The sequence below is a fragment of the Trachemys scripta genome, chromosome 5, assembly GCF_013100865.1.
Source record: "Trachemys scripta elegans isolate TJP31775 chromosome 5, CAS_Tse_1.0, whole genome shotgun sequence".
In the NCBI taxonomy this organism is placed as follows: domain Eukaryota; kingdom Metazoa; phylum Chordata; order Testudines; family Emydidae; genus Trachemys; species Trachemys scripta.
This window is the reverse complement of record NC_048302.1, coordinates 21,604,945-21,627,233: the sequence shown is the minus strand read 5'-3', so window position 1 is coordinate 21,627,233 and position 22,289 is coordinate 21,604,945. Positions and strand designations below refer to the sequence as shown.

Below are 22,289 nucleotides of genomic sequence, written 5' to 3'. Positions count from 1 at the left end.
TCCAGGAAGTGGATCTCTTGTGTGGACTGGTCCAGGCTGAGGTTGATGGTGGGGTGGAAATTGTTGAAGTCCAGGTGGAATTCTTCAAGGGCCTCCTTTCCGTGGGTCCATATGATGAAGATGTCATCAATGTAGCGCAAGTAGAGGAGGGGCACTAGGGGACGAGAGCTGAGGAAGCGTTGTTCTAAGTCAGCCATAAAAATGTTGGCATACTGTGGGGCCATGCGGGTACCCATAGCAGTGCCACTGACTTGAAGGTATAAGTTGTCCCCAAATCTGAAGTGGTTGTGGGTGAGGACAAAGTCACAAAGCTCAGCCACCAGGCTTGCTGTGGCCTCATCAGGGATACTGTTCCTGACAGCTTGTAGTCCATCCTCATGTGGAATATTGGTATAAAGTGCTTCTACATCCATGGTGGCCAGGATGGTGTTTTCAGGAAGAACGTCAATGCACTGTAGTTTCCTCAGGAAGTCGGTGGTGTCTCGAAGATAGCTGGGAGTGCTGGTAGCATAGGGTCTGAGGAGAGTGTCCAAATAGCCAGATAATCCTGCTGTCAGAGTACCAATGCCTGAGATGATGGGGCGTCCAGGGTTTCCGGGTTTATGGATCTTGGGTAGCAGATAGAATACCCCTGGTCGGGGTTCTGGGGGTGTGTCCATGTAGATTTGTTCCTGTACTGTAGCTGGGAGTTTCTTGAGCAGATGGTGTAGTTTCTTTTGGTATTCCTCAGTAGGATCAGAGGATAGTGGCCTGTAGAATGTGGTCTTGGAGAGTTGCCTGGCAGCCTCCTGTTCATAATCTGACCTGTTCATTATGACTACAGCACCTCATTTGTCAGCTCCTTTGATGATAATGTCAGAGTTGTTTCTGAGGCTGTGGATGGCATTGCGTTCTGTACGGCTGAGGTTATGGGACAAGTGATGTTGTTTGTCCACAATTTCAGCCTGTGCACGTCTGCGGAAACACTCTATGTAGAGGTCCAGTCTGTCATTTCGACCATCAGGAGGAGTCCACGCAGAGTTCCTCTTCTTGTAGTGTTGGTAGGAAGGTTCCTGTGGGTCAGTGCACTGTTCAGTGGTGCGTTGAAAATATTCCTTGAGTCGGAGACGACGAAAGTAGGCTTCCAAATCACCGCAGAACTGTATCATGTTCGTGGGGATGGTGGGACAGAAAGAGAGTCCCCGAGATAGGACTCTCTGGTGTCAATGACGATGCTGGTGGTAGCTATGTTAAGATGGCCTCAGTTGTCTCCACGGGGCCTAAATGTGTCTCCTTTGCCAGACATCCCCGACCCAGAGTCACTGCTCCGTCCCTTTTTCATTGTTTAATGCTGTTCGGCAGTAAAAGATAGTTCTGTTTCACTCTCTCTACCAGTTAAAACAATTACAAAAACCCAGATACATTTGTTTAAATGTTGCCAAGATTACTGGCTGAAGCCCTGACTTTGCTTTTAGGGGGATTTGATCACAACCTTCCCAACTAGCTCTCTGCAGGTGCACACACATATCATCTACCAATTTCTTGGTTACCATGACAGAAAATTCAATAAATCCAGCTGGTGTTCCATGTTCTGTATGATGTTCAACAAGAATATGGCATCATCACAGGGAAGAATTGTGTTCCCAAAACCATGAGACATAGTCTTGGCACTTGTACGATCACCAGGATGGACAAGGATACATGACTATATCCCTGACCGATAGGATCACATGCAGCCCTTGGCCAGAGCCCTGACACAGGCGACATTAAATAATCCAGACAAGAATCTGACTGTACCTTTCATGTTTGGAACCTTACATACAATTTCAATGCTGATTCATTGCAAATCTGGTCCAGCAAACAATTTTATAAATCTAATTGAATAAATGAAGAAATATATGTATACGTCCTAAAAATGCCCTAATCTGGCAGGCCCAACTTTTGACTTCACACATGGCTTACATGCTCTCTCTTACAGACTTAATCACGCCACCCTCATCCTTGTTACAGTTACACTCCGGCAATTAGGAATCAGCTAGAATACCCTCAAAAAGAAGAACAGGAGTACTTGTGGCACCTTAGAGACTAACAAATTTATTAGAGCATAAGCTTTCGTGGACTACAGCCCACTTCTTCGGATGCATATAGAATGGAACATATATTGAGGAGATATATATACACACACATACAGAGAGCATACCCTGTTACTAGGGTGACCAATCAAACACACGTGGCAAATATAGTTTATAAGCAGTGCAGAGACTGAAGTTTGCCCATGAAACATTGGGTCAGTAATGAACAAATTCTTAAAAATAAATAGGAAAAAATCATCAAAAACCTGTTTGATGTGAATAGGTCACCAACTCTAGCCCTGTCCTGTCCAAAAAGCAGGTGTACGGCCATTTATTTTACAGAAAACATAATGCTGCTAATGGCAGCCAATGTGAACTGACAGAATGTTTATTAGAAAAGAAACATGTTTGGCCTAAATTGTTTTGGTTGCCTGACCAATCCATGGAATAATCTTTTAGATTATCTGTTGTCCACAAACTTCCTATATAAATATACTTCACATAGAAGTCTGCAGTTAAGATTGTATTCTGTCTAAATGCAGGATAGAGAATACTGAAGGAGCTTGTTTTGTCTTTGGATGTCAAACTTGGCACTATACATGTGGAAAATTTTCCCCAACCCATATGATAATGCCTTTACTTATGCACATACATGGTGCTTTACATATTACAACAACTGTAAAAACATTAAATTGGCTTTGTGGATCAGTTACGTGTTGCTGATGTATTCCTTCTCATGGAAGAAAAGCAATTAAACCAGGTTTTATTTGATCATTTTAAACTTCATCATGTGGGTTTTTCAAAGAATCTGAGCCTTTGACTGCATTCTTATATGGTTTGCTCTTATCAAAGTAAGAGCTGAGGGCTAGATTCACAAAATAAACAAACTTTTAGGCACCAAGAAAATCATTGCAATTCACTAAACCCGAGTTTGGTGCCTAGGCTATCTATATAGTGAATGGGAAGAGAGAGGCACCTTAGAATGGAATTCATAAAAGCCAGCATGCTAGCTGGCTCCTTGCCTAAGGTAGCTAATAGAAAATGCCAAGACAAGACGTGCAGGTGTGTGCTAAGCCCTGCTCCTCTCTCAAAGATAGGCACCTACGTCAGGGCTGCAGGGAGGTGCCTCCCGCCGCTTGGAATTCTCAGCTATAAACTGTCTTTGCATTAGGTGCCTCTGCTGTTTAAGTCAGGGGAGGGGGGCCTCCCCCTCGAACTTTTAGCTCAATGGTTAGGATATTCACCTGGGATGTGAGAGAATCCCAGTTCAAGTCCTCTTTCTCCCCCAGAGGGGAGAGGGGATTTGAACAGGGATCTGACATCTCTCTCATGAGTGCTCTAGCCACTGGGCTATGGGATATTCTGATGTGGGGCTCCCTCAGCCCTGTCCCCCTTTTATATAAGCTCATCTATACAGGCCTGATGCAGTAGGCAAGCTCTGAGCACACTTACCAAATCGGGCCCCACAGGAACGATAGGCTTTCTTCTGTCTATCTTTCCCTGGTTCATGAATTGCTCTGGGGCTTAGGTGTCTTGACACCTGGTGTGGGGCTGCACTGTACATGTTCGGAGGCAGAAATATACGCACTCGGGGAAATGTTTATTGCAAAAAATTAGGCCCCAAACAAGTTTAGGCTCCTGTGGGGGCAGCTGAGTGGAGATTTTGTGAATCTCATTGGGACCTGATTCTGGGATTTAGTTGGCTAAAGTGGCAGTTAGGTGCCAAAGTCCTCTTGTGAAACTAGCCCAGTGTCTCCTGTGACTTCGTAGCTGAAAATATTTAGCAGGCCCAGATTTATGCATGAAAAGGGTTTACTTTACCTTGGATACCACAAAGAATGTGATTGTTGTGATTTTTAAAACAAGCACAATGAAAAAGCTCAAGTGCTCTGGAATCATCTTCGAAGGTGCATGTAACAGTCCCTTTCTGACTGGATTTTCATTTTTCTTACTCATGGTGGGATTGGAGTCAAATCTCAATCATGCTGGCACTCAGCAGTACACACATCACTGTAATGATGTTAACATTGCTTTTAGCTTGATGCTCCATTGTTCCATGATTAATGCAGTCTTACGTGATTGGTGTCTTGATCAGCTCTATGAAGACTTGATTCTTAACTATGGATTGACTGGAACCAGGAATCTTTTTGAAGATACTAGTGAGAACATAAAATAGACTTAACTATTTGCCTGATTCCTTGGAGTTGCCCGCACATAAACTCCATGTCCCTGAAAAGCCAAAGGTCTCTCTCAAAAAGAGTTTAGAATAATATTCCTTATACTTAGGTCCTGCTCCTACGTTTATTGAATCCAGTGGTAAAATTTCCCATTCAATTCAGTGACGCGGAGTGTGATGGGTGAGGTGAATGAGGAGTACCACAGCAGATTAAATTTAGCATTGACAAATGCAAAGTAACACACATTAGATGGATTTTTTGAATTAACTGTAACCACTCAAGAAAAAAACTTTAGATGTTGGCTCAATGGAATCTTCTATTTAATGCGCAGTAGTCGTCCAAAGAACAAACAAAAGCATAGGGGAGATAGAAAATAATGCATTACCACAGGCAAATCACAGGTGAAAACAGATATGAACAGAAGTTAAGATGGCTGTAAGCCCTAGGGGTGGCCAAGCTGAGCCGGAGGAGGAGCCAGAATTTACCAATGTACATTGCTAAAGAGGCACAGTAATACGTCAGCAACCCCTCATCTGCACCCCAGTGCCTCTCGCCTGCTGGCAGCCCCCACCAATCAATGCCTACTCCCCCCACCTACCACAATCATCTGTTTCATGTGTGCAGGAGGCTATGCGGGGGGGGGGGGGGGGGGGGGGGGGGGGGGGGGGGGCATGGCAGGTTCAGGGGAAGGGGCCTTGGGGGAAGGAGTGGAGTGGGGGTAGGTCTTGGGGCTGAGCAGTGAGCACCCCCCAGCACATTGGAAAGTTAGCATCTATAACTCCAGCCCCAGAATCAGTGCCTAGGTAAGGAGCTGCATATTAACCTCTGAAGAGCCACATGCAGCTCCGGAGCCACAGGTTGGCCACTCCTGCTCTAAGCCATGTACTTAGGCAATTCCTTTCACGGGGAGTTTTGGAATTTCTTCTTCATTTGTCTTAAATTCACCCTCATTTACTGTATAGTTTCCACATGTTAGTCGACCATAGAAAATTTGCTTACCGACTATTACAAGATTTATTATTTCCTTTTTAGAGTATCTCATATACCACTAAGAAAAAATATGATTATTGGATGGCTCTGTTCAGAAGAGGAAGCTGCCCGTGGTATATGAAAGATCTCCAAAAGCTTTACATTAGACACAGAGATTTGTAGAATGTTGGCCAAGTATTCTGCATTTTTAAATTTTCTTTCTGTTTACTGGGTTATTTGTATTTTTATTTTCTTTTTGAAGTATGTATGAGAGGGCAGAAGGGGAAATACTTCATTATGTCCATGAATTATTCAGTTATGGTTCTCAGTGTTAATATTACTTTAAATAGCTTAATATTTTCCTTTTAGTGTGTGTCAGATTTTTTCCTAATGCAGATTGTGTGCCACATTTTTTAGCTGGCTACAGTCTTGATGAAGTACTAGCTGCTAGCAATCCCTGCAAACAATTTCAGACCTTAACTATAAATGATTAATTCTAATCTTATTTTCTGGCACAACATAAATTACAACCACATATAAATAGATGTGTGTTCTGCTGTCTGTACATTTTTTTGACAATAACCCATTTACTCTCTCCAGAGAGTCTTCTCCCCACCCTTGAAAATCTTATCCCCAAATAGTATCCTACTCGTTTTCCCCCAGCACAAACATAAAGCTGTGCTTCAGATATTGCCCTGTTTTTGTGTCATTTGTATTGATAATTTATTTTACAATTAATAACCACAAGCTGGATTTTATAGTAATGATATAACACAATATTCTTTGTTTAGTTCCAGCATTCAGTCTGTAATTCTTTTTACTTTCAGTAACCGAGTCAGTAATTTTTCTGAATGTGAGAAGCCAATTCCATAATCGAAGGGCATAACCACAAAAGCCTAGAGAATCTCCAATGTATATTAGGGAATCTGTGTGCAGAAAATGACCAGAAACAAGAACCTAAGAAAAATAACTGGAAAGATACTCTGGGTACCTACCTCTATGTCAAAATATTTTTGAGCTAAGGTAAAATTTTAGAATGTGTCCAAGTCCCATTTTCAAAAGGAAATTAGGCACTTAGGCTACTAAGCCTTGTTAAAGTCCAGGGAATTTACCTACCATTGAAATCAATGGGATTTAGGCACCCAACTCACTTAGGCACTTTTGAAAATCCCAGTAGATGCCTATAGACCTTTGAAAATCTGGTCCTATAATCTCAATCACATCATTCCTGATGTGCTCCAGAATAGCATGGGTGTCTGTGGGAGTTTTGATTTATGAAGAATAAAGTATTTATAAAATATTTTGCTTGTAATCAAAGAAGAGATTTCAAAAGGATAACAATATGATCAGATAAGCCAGATTCAGTAAAATCTCTGGCAGCAATGATCAGGACCGGCTTTAGGCACCAGCAAAGCACAATTCCACAATTTTTTTTTTTTTTTTGCTTTGGCAGTTGCGCTTGGGTGGCAAAAAATCTAGAGCCGTCCCTGGTGTTCTATCAGCAGCAGTCTCTTAATGGCATGTAATGGAAGAAACAAAAATAAAGAAATGCAAAAATAGATTTTAGAGCAAAGTATTAATTTACCTCTCTATAACCTTTTTATTGAGCAAAGGTCTCAATCTGACAATATTATGTTGATAATACACAGAAGCCTTATTGATTACAGATGCAAAATGCTTACCAAAAAAAAAACCCACCTCAGAATGTAATGTTATAACCCCGGTCTTCATGTTTCAGGATGGTAAAGTCATATTAATGTATAACCAAAGTTAACTGTCAGAAGCAGAGTGATGCTCAGCATATCTCTATGAAAAGGTTAATAAACTTCAGCCGTTAAATGGATGCCGCTTCATTAAATTGCTTGCAATTGAAATGCTTAATATCACCCAAGCAATAGTCAAGACCGTTATGGCATTGCTATAATTAGATGGCAATCTGTGTCATCTACATAAAAGAACCTTGGATCATACTGAAGGATGACAGGTCCAACAACAATGTGTGTGTGCATATACACGTGTGTGTGCGTGCACACACACACGCACACACACACACACACACAAGCTATGGTAACAGAACAAAGCCTGTGCCCACTTGTTTTGAGAACAAAATTGATCAGACCTAAATCTCCCCCTAGATACCAGCACTAATGTGAAAGAAAGTAAACCAGCTGAAAAGCAATCAGAATGGATTGCACTTAGCTGCATTACTGAATGCTGCTAGAAATGGCGAAGACACCAATAATGACTGAGAATCTGTGTCCGTCACGATTAGGACATCGTTGTATGCTCTTAACCATGTTGTTTTAGGAGTATGAAGTGTGCGAAACTCAGATTGAAGTTAAAATTGTAACAAATTCATAGTTTCATTTGGAATTTTTATAATTTCCAGATTGGTCTACTAAAATGAAGTGCTAGTCTTAGTCTCATATGCCATTGTGGATATAGATTCATAGATTCTAGGACTGGAAGGGACCTCGAGAGGTCATCAAGTCCAGTCCCCTGCCCGCATGGCAGGACCAGATACTGTCTAGACCATCCCTGATAGACATTTATCTAACCTACTCTTAAATATCTCCAGAGACGGAGATGCCACAACCTCCCTAGGCAATTTATTCCAGTGTTTAACCACCCCCACCCCGACAGTTAGGAACTTTTTCCTAATGTCCAACCTAGACCTCTCTTGCTGCAGTTTAAACCCATTGCTTCTTGTTCTATCCTTAGAGGCTAAGGTGAACAAGTTTTCTCCCTCCTCCTTCTGTCACCCTTTTAAATACCTGAAAACTGCTATCATGTCCCCTTTCAGTCTTCTCTTTTCCAAACTAAACAAACCCAATTCTTTCAGCCTTCCTTCATAGGTCATGATCTCAAGACCTTTAATCATTCTTGTTGCTCTTCTCTGGACCCTTTCCAATTTCTCCACATCTTTTTTGAAATGCCCAGAACTGGACACAATACTCCAACTGAGGCCTAACCAGAGCAGAGTAGAGCGGAAGAATGAGTTCTCGTGTCTTGCTCACAACACACCTGTTAATACATCCCAGAATCATGTTTGCTTTTTTTGCAACAGCATCACACTGTTGACTCATATTTAGCTTGTGGTCCACTATAATCCCTAGATCCCTTTCTGCCGTACTCCTTCCTAGATAGTCTCTTCCCATTCTGTATGTGTGAAACTGATTTTTCCTTCCTAAGTGGAGCACTTTGCATTTGTCTTTGTTAAACTTCATCCTGTTTACCTCAGCCCATTTCTCCAATTTGTCCAGATCATTTTGAATTATGACCCTGTCCTCCAAAGCAGTTGCAATCCCTCCCAGTTTGGTATCATCAGCAAACTTAATAAGCGTACTTTCTATGCCAATATCTAAGTCATTAATGAAGATATTGAACGGAGCCGGTCCCAAAACAGACCCCTGCGGTACCCCACTCGTTACGCCTTTCCAGCAGGATTGGGAACCATTATTAACAACTCTCTGAGTACGGTTATCCAGCCAGTTATGCACCCACCTTATAGTAGCCCCATCTAAATTGTATTTGCCTAGTTTATCGATAAGAATATCATGCGAGACCGCATCAAATGCCTTACTAAAGTCCAGGTATACCACATCCACAGCTTCACCCTTATCCACAAGGCTCGTTATACTATCAAAGAAAGCTATCAGATTGGTTTGACATGATTTGTTCTTCACAAATCCATGCTGGCTGTTCCCTATCACCTTACCACCTTCCAAGTGTTTGCAGATGATTTCCTTAATTACTTGCTCCATTATCTTCCCTGGCACAGAAGTTAAACTAACTGGTCTGTAGTTTCCTGAGTTGTTTTTATTTCCCTTTTTATAGATGGGCACTATATTTGCCCTTTTCCAGTCTTCTGGAATCTCTCCCGTCTCCCATGATTTTCCAAAGATAATAGCTAGAGGCTCAGATACCTCCTCTATTAGCTCCTTGAGTATTCTAGGATGCATTTCATCAGGTCCTGGTGACTTGCAGGCATCTAACTTTTCTAAGTGATTTTTAACTTGTTCTTTTTTTATTTTATCTGCTAAATCTACCCCCTTCCCATTAGCATTCACTATGTTAGGCATTCCTTCAGACTTCTCGGTGAAGACCGAAATAAAGAAGTCATTAAGCATCTCTGCCATTTCCAAGTTTCCTGTTACTGTTTCTCCCTCTTCACTAAGCAGTGGGCCTACCCTGTCTTTGGTCTTCCTCTTGCTTCTAATGTATTGATAAAAAGTCATCTTGTTTCCCTTTATTCCCATAACTAGTTTGAGCTAATTTTGTGCCTTTGTAATCTGTCCTAGTTTCCATTTTTTATATGACTCCTTTTTATTTTTTAGATCATGCAAGATCTCGTGGTTAAGCCAAGGTGGTCTTTTGCCACATTTTCTATCTTTCCTAACCAGCGGAATAGCTTGCTTTTGGGCCCTTAATAGTCCCTTTGAAAAACTGCCAACTCTCCTCAGTTGTTTTTCCCCTCAGTCTTGATTCCCATGGGACCTTATCTATCAGCTCTCTGAGCTTACCAAAATCTACCTTCCTGAAATCCATTGTCTCTATTTTGCTGTTCTCCCTTCTACCCTTCCTTAGAATTGCAAACTCTATGATTTCGTGATCACTTTCACCCAGGCTGCCTTCTACTTTCAAATTCTCAACGAGTTCCTCCCTATTTGTTAAAATCAAGTATAGAACAGCTTCCCCCCTAGTAGCTTTTTCAACCTTCTGAAATAAAAAGTTGTCTGCAATGCAGTCCAAGAATTTGTTGGATAGTCTGTGCCCCGCTGTGTTATTTTCCCAACATATATCCGGATATTTGAAGTCCCCCATCACCACCAAATCTTGGGCTTTGGATGATTTTGTTAGTTGTTTAAAAAAAGCCTCATCCACCTCTTCTACCTGGTTAGGTGGCCTGTAGTAGACTCCTAGCATGACATCTCCCTTGTTTTTTACCCCTTTTAGCCTAACCCAGAGACTCGCAACACTTCCATCTCCTATGTCCATCTCTACCTCAGTCCAAGTGTGTACATTTTTAAAATATAAGGCAACACCTCCTCCCTTTTTCCCCTGTCTATCCTTCCTGAGCAAACTGTACCCATCCACACCAACATTCCAATCATGTGTATTATCCCACCAAGTTTCAACAATGTCATAGTTGTATTTATTTATTAGCACTTCCAGTTCTTCCTGCTTATTACCCATACTTCTCGCACTTGTATATAGGCATCTAAGATACTGGTTTGATCTTTCCTCCCAGTTTTGTCCTGACCCTCCTTTCTCTCTGCCAATATAGCCTACACTCCCTCTCATTTCCGACCCATCTCCCAGGTCTCCATGTTCCCCACTTACCTGTGGGCTTTGCTCACCTGTCCCCGTCGAACCTAGTTTAAAGCCCTCCTCACTAGGTTAGCCAGTCTGTGTCCAAATAGGGTCTTTCCCCTCCTCAAAAGGTGAACGTCATCTCTGCCTAGCAGGCTTTCCTCGAATAGCATCCTGTGGTCTAGGAAGCATCCTGGTGACACCATCTTCGCAGCCAGGCATTCACCTCCATGATGCATCTGTCTCTGCCCGGGCCCCTACCTTTGACAGGAAGAATCGAAGAGAATACCACCTGCGCTCCAAACTCCTTCACCCGTACTCCCAGAGCCCTGTAGTCACTCCTGATCCGCTCAGTGTCACACCGTGCAGTATCATTTGTGCCCACATGGATGAGTAGCATAGGGTAGTAGTCAGAGGGCTGGATAATCCTCGACAATGCCTCCGTAACGTCTCGGATACGGGCTCCCGGCAGGCAGCATACCTCCCGAGATGAAATGTCAGGGTGACAGATGGGTGCCTCCGTCCCCCTCAGCAGAGAGTCTCCGACCACCACTACCCTACGTTTCCTATTCGCAGTGGTGGCAGCAGACCTCCCAGCCTTAGGGTTACAAGGCTTCTCCTCCTTTACTGTAGGGGGTGATTCCTTCTTTCCTGTATCAAGAAGAGCATAATAGTTACCTATTACCACAGTGGGAGGGTTCGGAGCAGGGGTGGAGCACTGCCTGCTGCCAGAAGTAACCAGCTGCCAGTGTCCACCCTGAGCCATCTCCTCCTCCACCAGTGGTGTATCAGCAGTCCTGTGTACTGGGATAGCTACCTCAGCTGTCCCAGTACACAGGACACTGTCCAGGAATTGCTCGTGGATTCGGATGCTCCTCAACCTAGCCACCTCCTCCTGTAGCTCTCCCACCTGCTGCCTGAGAGATTCCACCAGCAGGCATCTTTCACATTGGATGGTCCCCCCAGCCTGGATATCAGTAAGTGGAAATTGCAAGTTACAGTCTCTGCAAAACCACACCAGGATCTGGGTAGAGGCATCCATGCTCAGGCACTCTGTCTGGCTACAGGCGCAGGTGCAGGAGACAGAAGCAGTGCTGGCACAGGTGTTGCAGGTCTTCCTAACCATCGTAAGCCTCCCTCTGTCAAACTCCCGTCTACAGCCCCCTGTCCGCTGAAAGGGTTGTTTAAGCAAGAAGTTTTGAATGTAGTTGGTTTATAGGTTTTAAGGGGAATAAAGGGAAAACAGATAGAACCGGCAAGGGACCCTCAATTTAGGATATCCAGTCCTAAATTGCTTCATTCTGCCAGAGTTTGTAAATTATGTTGACTTGATCTTGTGTGTGGTTTTATTTAGTTGACTGGGTTATTTTGGAATTAAATAGGATTATTATATTAATATGTTTGACTAATATTTGTGCACTTACATGTGGTCTGTGTTTCTCATCTATAAATAAAATCTTAATATTTTAAATGAGTGCAATTATAATAAAAGCGACTTTTGAATGTGTATTATAAAATGTGTAAATTGGAAACTGGTTCAGTAATTGATGGGTCCAGAATGCTTCTCTACAGAAGGAATTATTTATCATTTGTAATTCCGAAATGCTGAATGGCTCCAATCAGAGATGTCTTCTTTGTGCTAGGCACTGTACAAACACTTATTAATAAGACAGGCCTTGTCTCAAAAAGCTTGTAATCTTTGTTTTAGAATTGTGTTTGGCTTTAAGCCCTGTGTTACCTTAATGTCATCTGGCAAAAACATTTGAGAAAACGTATTGTATTAAGTAACTTAGCCAAAGCTTTCAAAAGACTTACTGGCTGCAGGGAGCCACTCATCCGATACTTAGCTGTCTTCAAAAATCACTGCATGTAGCCCTTGCTAGAATGAAACCATCTTTAGCTAATATTTCTTACTTTAAGAAGTCTGGGCCTGATCTAAAACCTATTGAAGTCAAAGAACTTTGGATGTAACCTCTATCGATAGGATGAAAAAAGGACAGTTGGACAATTTCTCTTGTTGCTCAGAGTTTTCAATAATAATAAAAAAATAGTTCCAAACGAATAGGCAAGCCCTTCGGGTACCTACAAATATTCTTGAATGAATACTCCATTCTGATTATGCATCCGAAGAAGTGAGGTTTTTACTCACGAAAGCTTATGCCCAAATAAATCTGTTAGTCTTTAAGGTGCCACCAGACTCCTTGTTGTTTTTGTAGATACAGACTAACACGGCTACCCCCTGATACTTGACACCATTCTGATTATGTACATTAACATGATTGTTGAGAAATAGTCTGAACTGAGGCATGTATGGGGGGCCATTTTATCCAAAATACTAATACATCATTATTTTAAATTCTTGACTATCCATTTGCCTAAATAACTATACCAATTTATCCTGTTAGAGCTAGAAACAAAATACCTAATCTAATATCCATAAGTAAGAAACCGTGAGAGAAACTTTTTAAAGTTACCAGACGTGACATATATGTATAAATAATTAAATTACAGAACATAAACCCCTCCACCAAAATCCTAAGTCTAGACAGCAAATACCTAGGTCTTTCTCAGGAGACACAAGCAGAAAAGTGACTGAATAGGTCCATGCACATGTACATCTCCTTCCTTAGCTACCTACTAAGTAATATGGACACTGTGCCTTCCTCCCTGCTCTGGCTACATTACTAAGAAGCATTGTTAAAGATGGCTAGAGACACTATTTTTGTAGACATGACAAAAGAGAGAAAAATATAGACCGGTTTTCTGAAATGCTCAGGGTTGGTATACCTGTACTCCAATTGAAGAGTAAAACTCCCTTAGGAGAGGAAGGAATGTCCACTGGGAGACCTGAGTTAAATTCCCTGTTCTGCCACAGACTTCCTGTGTGAGCTTGGACAAGTCACTTCACTTCTCTGTGCCTCAGTTCCCCATTTGTAAAATAGGCATGGTAATACCTGTGTACATCATACGAGTGTCGCGAGGATAAATACATTAAAGGTTGTGAGGTGCTCAGATACTACAGTAATAGTGGTCATGTCTACACTGTGTCACAGTGTGGACTATGAGGGTGTGAACTGCATAGTGCACCAAAGTGTTGCCATTTAACTGCCTCGTGTGGATGCCTCATCCTGTTTGAAAGAGGACTACATTAATGCAAACTAAGAGTATGTCTTCACTGTAATTAGACATCCATGGCTGGCCTGTCTGAGCTGACTCAGGCTCATGCGGCTTGGGCTGTGGGGGCTGTTTAATTGCAATGTAGATGTCCTGGTTTGGGCTGCAGCCTGAGCTCTGGGACCCTCCCACCTTGCAGGGTTCTAGAGCCCAGGCTCCAACCCATGCCTACACTGGAAGACTACGCTGCAGTTAAACAGCCCCACAGCCAAAGCCCTGCAAGCCCTGAGTCAGCTGGCATGGGCTAGCCACGGATTTTTAATTGCATTGTAGACGTATACCCTAAGTAACTTTTTGTATCCACAGGGCACTTAGGTTGCACCACTTTGGAGTGCTCTGCAGTTCACACCCCTGTAGTCCAGAGTGTGGAACAGTATAGACAAGTCATTAATTCCTGAAGTAGTAATGGGTTTGAAAATCCCAGCCTACAGCCTTCCAAATCCAGTATTGCTAGGTCAAATGTGAATTCTACCCAAGTGAGGACTGAATGTGGACTTCAGGGATTGGCTGGCTATTGGGTGTCTCACTGCAGCAGTTACTGAACCAACAGTATGCCCAGAGCTGTGCTGAAATTATGGATGCTGTTATGCAGAGGCAGATGATGTGGCATAAGAAATGGCTGGAGATAATCTGAAATTGATAAACTAAAGCACTTATTAATTTCAGTCCCATTTTAACTGAAGGAGGGAAAATTCAAATGCAAAACAGAGACATGGAATTAGCAAAGTTTTTTTTTTTTAAGCTTCTAAAGCCAAAAGTCAGTGGAGAATTTTATTAAACTTTTTTTGCTGGACAGCTTGTTTCTGCACAAAATGATTAGGCCTTCTGAAATAAATAAATTACACATCAGCATTAATAGACAATCAGCACTTCCCTAGAACATTGATGAGAGGTTCATTTCTTAACATAAGAAAGCATTAAAACACAGAGCTTTGAATTAAAGTACAGTTAAGGCCTCTTTTGCATGTTGTTTTTTTTTTTTTAAAACTAGAGTTATTCTGCTCCAGGGATGACATTGACCATGATGGGAAAGGGGCAGAAGGGGGGAAGGTTAAAACATTTTAAAGTTTAAAAAAAAAAAAAAAAAAAATCTAGAACTTCTGTTCCCTGCACCAAAAAAAGGCAGTTCTAAAAGTAGTATAATCTACTATAATAATGAAGGCCCTCTGTGATAGCTTCTGAACCCCTATCTCCTCTGTAGTGCCAATCACGCCCCCCCACCCCCCACTGATCATTGCATCACCAAGTGCTGATCTAACCACCATAGAAAACAAGTACTGCAAGTATATGTTGCAAAAAGTTCTCCACTCAAAACCCACCCTATTCATCTTAGTCAACACGAATAATCTGCAAACACACACACTCCCCAACCAGTCTGTGGTGGAGAAGCAATGAACTAGAACTGTAGTAGTAAAGAATGAGGAGTATCACCTAGGTAAAAACAGCATGACATAGGGAAGCCACTACCTTGGCTCCAATAAAAAAGGGCTTATGCTCCCATTCAGCTTCTCCCACCCCTTGCACTGGAGCTCAAGGTAAGAGTTGCTTAGGGAGATAGTGAGCACCTATGTGACAGTATCATAGGGTTAGGCTGAACTCCAAGATGGGGGGCTTCTTTGTTTACATTCCGATCACATTAACTTGTCTGCTTCCCTGTTATCGTCACAGACCTTTGAGGAAAAGCTCTTGCTGATAATATTTTTTTCCAGCAAGTCATTTCACAAGAATGTAAAATCGGACACAAGAGCATACCTAACAGGGCAGATAACATGTAAGCACATCGGTAATGCTCCCACTGCCACCCTACAGGCATTTTTGATAAAGGTTGGGAAGGGAAATAGAGACACAGTGAGGAGAAGTGACTTGTCCAAGGTCACACAGCAGGTCTGTGCCTGAGTAGTGAACGGAAGCCTGCTATCCTGATTTCTACTCCTGTACCATATCCACTAGATCAGGGGTAGGCAACCTATTGCATGTGTGCCAAAGGCAGCACGTGAGATGATTTTCAGTGGCACTAACACCGCCCGGGTCCTGGCCACCGGGCTGGGGGGCTTTGCATTTTAATTTAATTTTAAATGAAGCTTCTTATACATTTTAAAAACCTTATTTAATTTACATCCAACAATAGTTTAGTTCCATATTATAGACTTATAGAAACAGACCTTCTAAAAATGATAAAATGTGTTACCGGCACACGAAACCTCAAATTAGAGTGAATAAATGAATACTCGGCACACCACTTCTGAAAGGTTGCCGACTCCTGTTACCTGGTGTGCTGAACAGTCCCAAGGGGGTCTCTGTGACCGAAGTTGTCACAAACTCTTACAGAGACAAGATGGGTGCATTATGTCTTTTTATTGGACCAACTTCTGTTGGTGAGAGAGACCTGAAGAAAAACTCTGTGTAAGCTTCAAAGCTTGACTCTTTCACTAGCAGAAGTTAGTCCAATAAAATATATTCCCTCACCCACATTGTTTTTCTAATATCCTGGGACCGACACAGCTATGACAACACTACATGTAAGAACTCTTGTTTAGCATGATTATATAAAACCAGTGAGAATTAAATGCCCCCAATTGATCTAGGTTCTAAATGTCCCAGTTTAATGTCTATATTCAGATATACTAGCTGCAGTTATGAATATTTGTTTTGTAAAAGTTCACTCTTTTAGTGCTGCATTTACTTCTCAGCCATAAACTATGATGATCCTGTGCTCCGTTTTCCATTATGCATGACTTTGGCTTTATATAATTATGCTAGTAAAACCATGATGCTGCAGAATGTCTCTTTGAGATGTGAGGTTAGCACATAGTATATATTCACTAGGTACCCCCATAAATGGAACATGGGCATTTTTAAAGTCTGAAGCAGAATCTGGCTGCAATTTCATACGTTTTATTTTATATTCAGGATGTATTAATGCCATCTCAACATATCTGCTGCGGACACCGACAGATTAGCTACTGTCTTTGGGCTAGGGAATTATTGAGTTTACAATCTGAATGTAGTCTTGTGTACTCATTTTATGTGATTTAAGATGTTTGTCTAATGCATTCTGGACTGCTTATTCAAGTTCATACCTTGTTGTTGTTTTTCCTTTTAACGTATACAATATATTAACCAGCTTTTGTCATTAAATACTTTAAGATGCTTTTTAAGAACTGCATGGATTGTTCTTGTAGTCTTTTAAAGTTTGTTACTGCAACATTTAAAAAAACATTTTGTGTGTGAACAATACTGAATCACTGTATCTTGCAGATATGCTACAGGGAACTTCAATATCATTTTTGATAAAAATGTTCAAACTACGGTACCTAAAAGAACTTAGGCCCACTTCTATTTACATTCCCTTTTCATCATGTATCAGTATAGAACTTAGCACAGTTGGTCGTAATCTTTGATTGGTGCCCCTCGTGTAACGCAAAAAATAATAATAGTGGTAGACAGCCCAGTTTTAATATTTTATTCACTCCAGTTTGTGATCCTGGAATTTCTGAAAGGTCCGGAGGTAAAATTTTCACTACATAAGGAAAAGATGTTAAAATTTATTTAGGTGTTGGAAAATGCCATTATACCTCCAGTGGGATTTTGAGTCTCTAATTTTTAATGAGCTCCAACAACTATTCAAATGTGTTAACAATGTCTAGCATCAAGAGTTTTGTGATCAGCTACAATATTTCCTCCTTTTTTCTTTCAATTTAACAGTGTGTGCAAAAAATTTTTAGGCTAGTATTTTCTGGTTTGTGGCAATACAGTTCTTGGGCTGGGAGTGAGTTTATATTCACATAAGGGTCAGGTAGCATAGTACAGTGAATCCATGTAACAGCTTTTTCATTATTTTTATTTTTGTGCTTGTCACTGCATAGCACAAAACTTATGTCATGAATTCTGCATTTGTCAGCATGAAAAAAATAAATAGTAATTATGAGGCAGACATCCCAACAGCCATCTGAGTTAAACATTTAACATCCAGGTAAAGGGAACAAAATGTTCTTCAGTTTCAGGTAATTGTAATGGTTGCATGATATTTATTTTCCTTCTGTACAATACCTATTCTTGATTAAGTGAAGGTTTCTGTACTCCTCTGTTGTCACTTTAAATCCCTGGGATCTGTAAGTGTAGGTACAGCATTAACTGGGCTTCTGATCTCAGCCGACGAAGTAGGCTGATAATTGTGGCTGCTGCGAATGACCACTATAGGGAGAGGGAGGCAGAAGTCCTTGTACTACAGGTACAATGCTTCTAGAAGATAATGCCTAATAGAGTTTAAAGGACTGATTTGCGTGTAAGGATCTTGTCTTGTGCTGGGAATGAGAGAAGCAATATATGTGGAGAAAGAGTACTGTGAAATGATTAGAAGTAACATAAATAGTGAAATAATTATTGCAAACCTATCATATCTGGCCACAGCACTCTTACTGAAGGACTATCGGGACTCGGAGAAACCATCCTCAAACCACTCACCGGACAAAGGGCCAGCTTCCTCCAGGACACAACAGACTTCCTCCAGAAACTCCACAACATTGTCATTCTCCCTCAACATTATCATTGTCACCTCCCTATACACCAACATCCTTCACAATGATGGCATTGCTGCGGGCCTCAAGTATTTACAAGATAATGGACAACCCTCAGATACCCACCCCAAACACATTGCCAAACTCATCTATTTCATCCTCACCCATAACAATTTAATGTGCAACAACAAACCATGGGAACAGCTATGGACAGCTCCCCAATATGCCAATCTCTTCATGGGCCACCTTGAAGAAGAATTTCTGGACAAATGCACCACGAAACCAATTATATACCTGAGATACAATGATGATATTTTCATCCTCGGGACAGATGACCTAAACTCCCTCATAGATTTCCACCACAACTTCAGCAACCACCACCCTTCCATTAAACTCTCTCTGCACCATTCCCACATTAGTATAAACTTCCTGGACACCACAATCAGCTTAAACAATGAAACCCTACCGACAGATATACAAGAAACCCACCGGATCATTACACCTACCTTCACGGATCTAGTAACCACTCCAAACACATCAAGGAGAAATTTGTTATCTACAGCCTGGCATTCAGATACCCCAGAATATGCTCAGAGGAGAAAGTTTGGGATACACACCTTAACAAACTTAGAGACCTTCACCAAACAAGGACACTCCACCAGAAAAGAAGATGGCATCATGGAACAGGCCACCGAAATACCCCAAGAGAGCCTAATTCAATAGAGATGTCAAACCCACTCCAACCACATATCCCTAGTTGTCACTTATCACCCTGCACTGGAACCACACAGAGTTTCATGAAACAATTATCACACATATTTGACAGGGAACCATCCTGAAAGAAATCTTTCCTGAGCTTGCTCTTTTGGCCTTCAAACAGTCCCCAGCGTCTTCAAGCTCATAATCAGAAGCAAGCTCCCCACAGACCAGGACAACAGATGCAAAACCTGTAGATGTATTTCCACAGCTACAATGATCAGCACTCCACACAACACATCTTTCAAGATCCCTGGGACCTACGCATGCTATCACAACTTGTGGTGTATCTCTTCTAGTGCACTAAATGCCCCAATAACAACTGTGAAACAAGACAATCACCCTGCTATCGAATGAACCTACACAGAAAAATGATAAGCCAAAAAATCTATTTCACCTGTGGATGAATAATTTTCTCAAAGTGATCACTCTATATCTGAGCTCTGTTCTAATCCTCAAAGGAAACCTGTACAACATCTTCAAAAGATGAGCCTGGAAGCTTAAATTCATAACTTTGCAGGATACTAAAAATCAGAAACTGGATAGATACATTGGATTTATGGCTTATTACAACAGTCTATAACCCACTACCTCCCTCACCCCAGCTTTTTCCCTCCCTCTTTCCCCATAATGACTGGAGAAGTGAATGGGTCACTTCACCTTGAATGGTCCCTTTAAATATTTGTTAACTACTTATGCTAAACAATCTATTTCATTTTGTATTTAGCTGTGACATACTGAGTACATTTATTAGACCTGAAGAAGAGCTCCGTGTAAGCTCAAAAGCCTCTCTCTCTCTCTCTCTCTCTCTCTCTCTCTCACTGGGAGAGGTTGGTCCAGTAAAAGATTACCTCCCGCACATTGTGTCTCTAATGATTTGCCATTGAAGTCGTCAAGTCCCTGGGCCAATCTTCTGTGTGTATGTATTTCTCTGTATTTATTTTGCTCTGTCTATTATAAAGTACATTGATCTCTACTGTATGACATTTAGCCTTATGATGAATGAGCTGGTGCACTAGAATAACAATGTGACATTCCTAAGGAGAATAGGGCCTGAACCAAAGCCTATAGAAGTCAGTGTGAGTCTATCCATTGACTTGAATGCACTTTAGATTGGGCCCATATTGCAAACACATTGGACCTAGTACTGCAGTGCTTCAGAGACTAGTACAGTTGCTGTTGACCTCAGTGGGAGTTTAGTCTGAGCATGGACTAAAAAAAGAACTGCAGAATTGGGCCTACTATGTTGTCTGGTGTAAATTCACTAATATGGCACTTCTTGCAAAAATGTATATGTTGTCTTCATTTAGAAGAATGTATTATCAACTAAACAAGTAACTGAATGGTCTGGCTTTATCCTAGTCATACTGAATGTAATAGTGCCTGGAGTTGAACGTATATTAGATCACCCTTTTTCTCCTTTTTTTAAATCACTCTGCTTCTCCCATATACTTCTCATTGTAAATAATGACATGCAAGATTAAATACACAGAGACAAAATGCAAGATTATTCACTATGTTTTTAAGCAACATTTTAGGTGATTCTGGGAGTGGCTAATTTCAGCAATTTGCCTCTAACCTTAATATCCTACAGTTGGCTGGCGTGGGGAATGGGAACAGTAGAATATCAGACAACACAAACTGTACCTCTCCAACTGGAGTTCACAGAAGTGAATATGATTTGTCTGGCTATCCACTGGCTACACCACCAGCATGTTCACTTTGCCTCTTTCTAAATGGTAGAGACACATTTTGGAGGCCTTCTAGGCAGTACATTTAAGACTTACATGGGTGCGGATGTCCCTTCAGGACTTGATCCACAGTCCTTGATCCACAGTCCTTTTATCTTCTCGGAAACTGGTTCTTTAGTTAAACTACATGGAGATGGGTGTTGGGGGCAGAAGCATGATGCCAACAAATTGCGCTATTATGTCTTACTTCCCAAATTTGGTTTTCACTTTGATGACTTCCAAAAGTGTTGGGGAAATGAAGTAACCAAATCCCAGATCCTGACTTTCTCAGCTGGTCTTTGCCCACCCACAAAAATATTTACCAGTTTGTGAGTGGTTTGGTTCTGCCCAAATTCCTTTTTTATCCTAAGTTTCCCAATATTTATATCTTATATGAATAGGCAATAAATATATATTGATTGTTGGTATGAAAAACAAAGCATGTAGTCCTAATTTAAATTGGAGATAAAACTACTGTTTTGTTTGTTTCACCTTTAGTTTTGCAGAAACACAGAAAATATATTCCTGTGAGAAGACATTACAAGAACAAAATCATAATTTTACAGATAGCAATAGTCACATTTTTTATGTAAATATAAATACTCATGATCCTATAAGAAAAGTGCCAAAAGGAAGTGGCAAATAAATTTTTACTTAGGTTATTAGTTCATTTAATTTTTCTGTAGCTCTGTTCAGCCATAGGGGCAATTTTTATTCTGCTAAACTGGGGACAGATTTTAATATTTTTCCTCCAGGCATAGCTCTGTTAATTTCACGCAGATAACCTGCGGAGTAAGATACATGAATGCAGGTGAGATAACCTGGCCCTCTGGATTTAAATGAGAGCAGAATTTGGCCTATTGTGCTTATCCAGTCTGTGGGCCAGGCTCTGATCCCCTTACTCATGCTGAGTAGCACCTTTCTCCACAAATAATCCTGTTGATGTCAATAGGGCTATTTAAGTAAGGTGCATGTGGGAAGGACTCAGCATGTGGAGGTGTATCAAAAACTGGTCATCGATGGTTGTATGAATGTGTGCCTTATCACAAGGGGATGGGGGAAGCTATCATAAGACATTCTGCAGTGTACTTAATTTCTCAGTTTCACCATTGGTACAACTTAAAAGTGAAGGTAGTTTGAAGTTGTACACAGTATTGCAGAGACTATTAATTCAAAGAGCTTTCCTGTTGTTAATTTTTGAATCTAATCATTGATATATCACCTAAGTTTGAGAGCTCCCAATACTCTGGTTCAGTGTTGATGGCTGATCTTTCTGAATGCTTGCTTTGCTTTCATATACAGGATGTTCTGAATAACTTGGGTTCCTGTGAGTTGGATGAAGATGACCTCATGCTTGATTTGGAATTCCTAGAAGAGCAGCATCACCATCGTTCTGGTAAGTCATACAAACATTGGATATTTACAACTTGAATATTATGTATGTAATGTAACATAAAGGAAAAAATTAAGTGCACTTACTTAGAAGTAATAAAAATTAATTGAGGTAGTGGGGAGAGGATTATGCATTTAGCAGCTTAATGGTTCTAATTGCCTTTGGGAACTGGCATGCAGGATATCTTGTTCTTTACACTTCAGTTGCTG

At 41.2% G+C, this 22,289-nt stretch overlaps 1 protein-coding gene across 3 annotated transcripts in view; it reads left to right on the top strand.

The window, feature by feature from the left end:
• Positions 1-22,289, top strand: part of CCSER1 (coiled-coil serine rich protein 1) — a 1,080,955-nt gene that overhangs the window by 178,914 nt on the left and 879,752 nt on the right. For all 3 annotated transcript variants that reach the window (XM_034771263.1, XM_034771265.1, XM_034771264.1), the window contains exon 4: positions 21,990-22,083. In XM_034771263.1, coding sequence (XP_034627154.1) covers positions 21,990-22,083 — 94 coding nt within the window. The remainder of the gene's footprint in view (positions 1-21,989; positions 22,084-22,289) is intronic.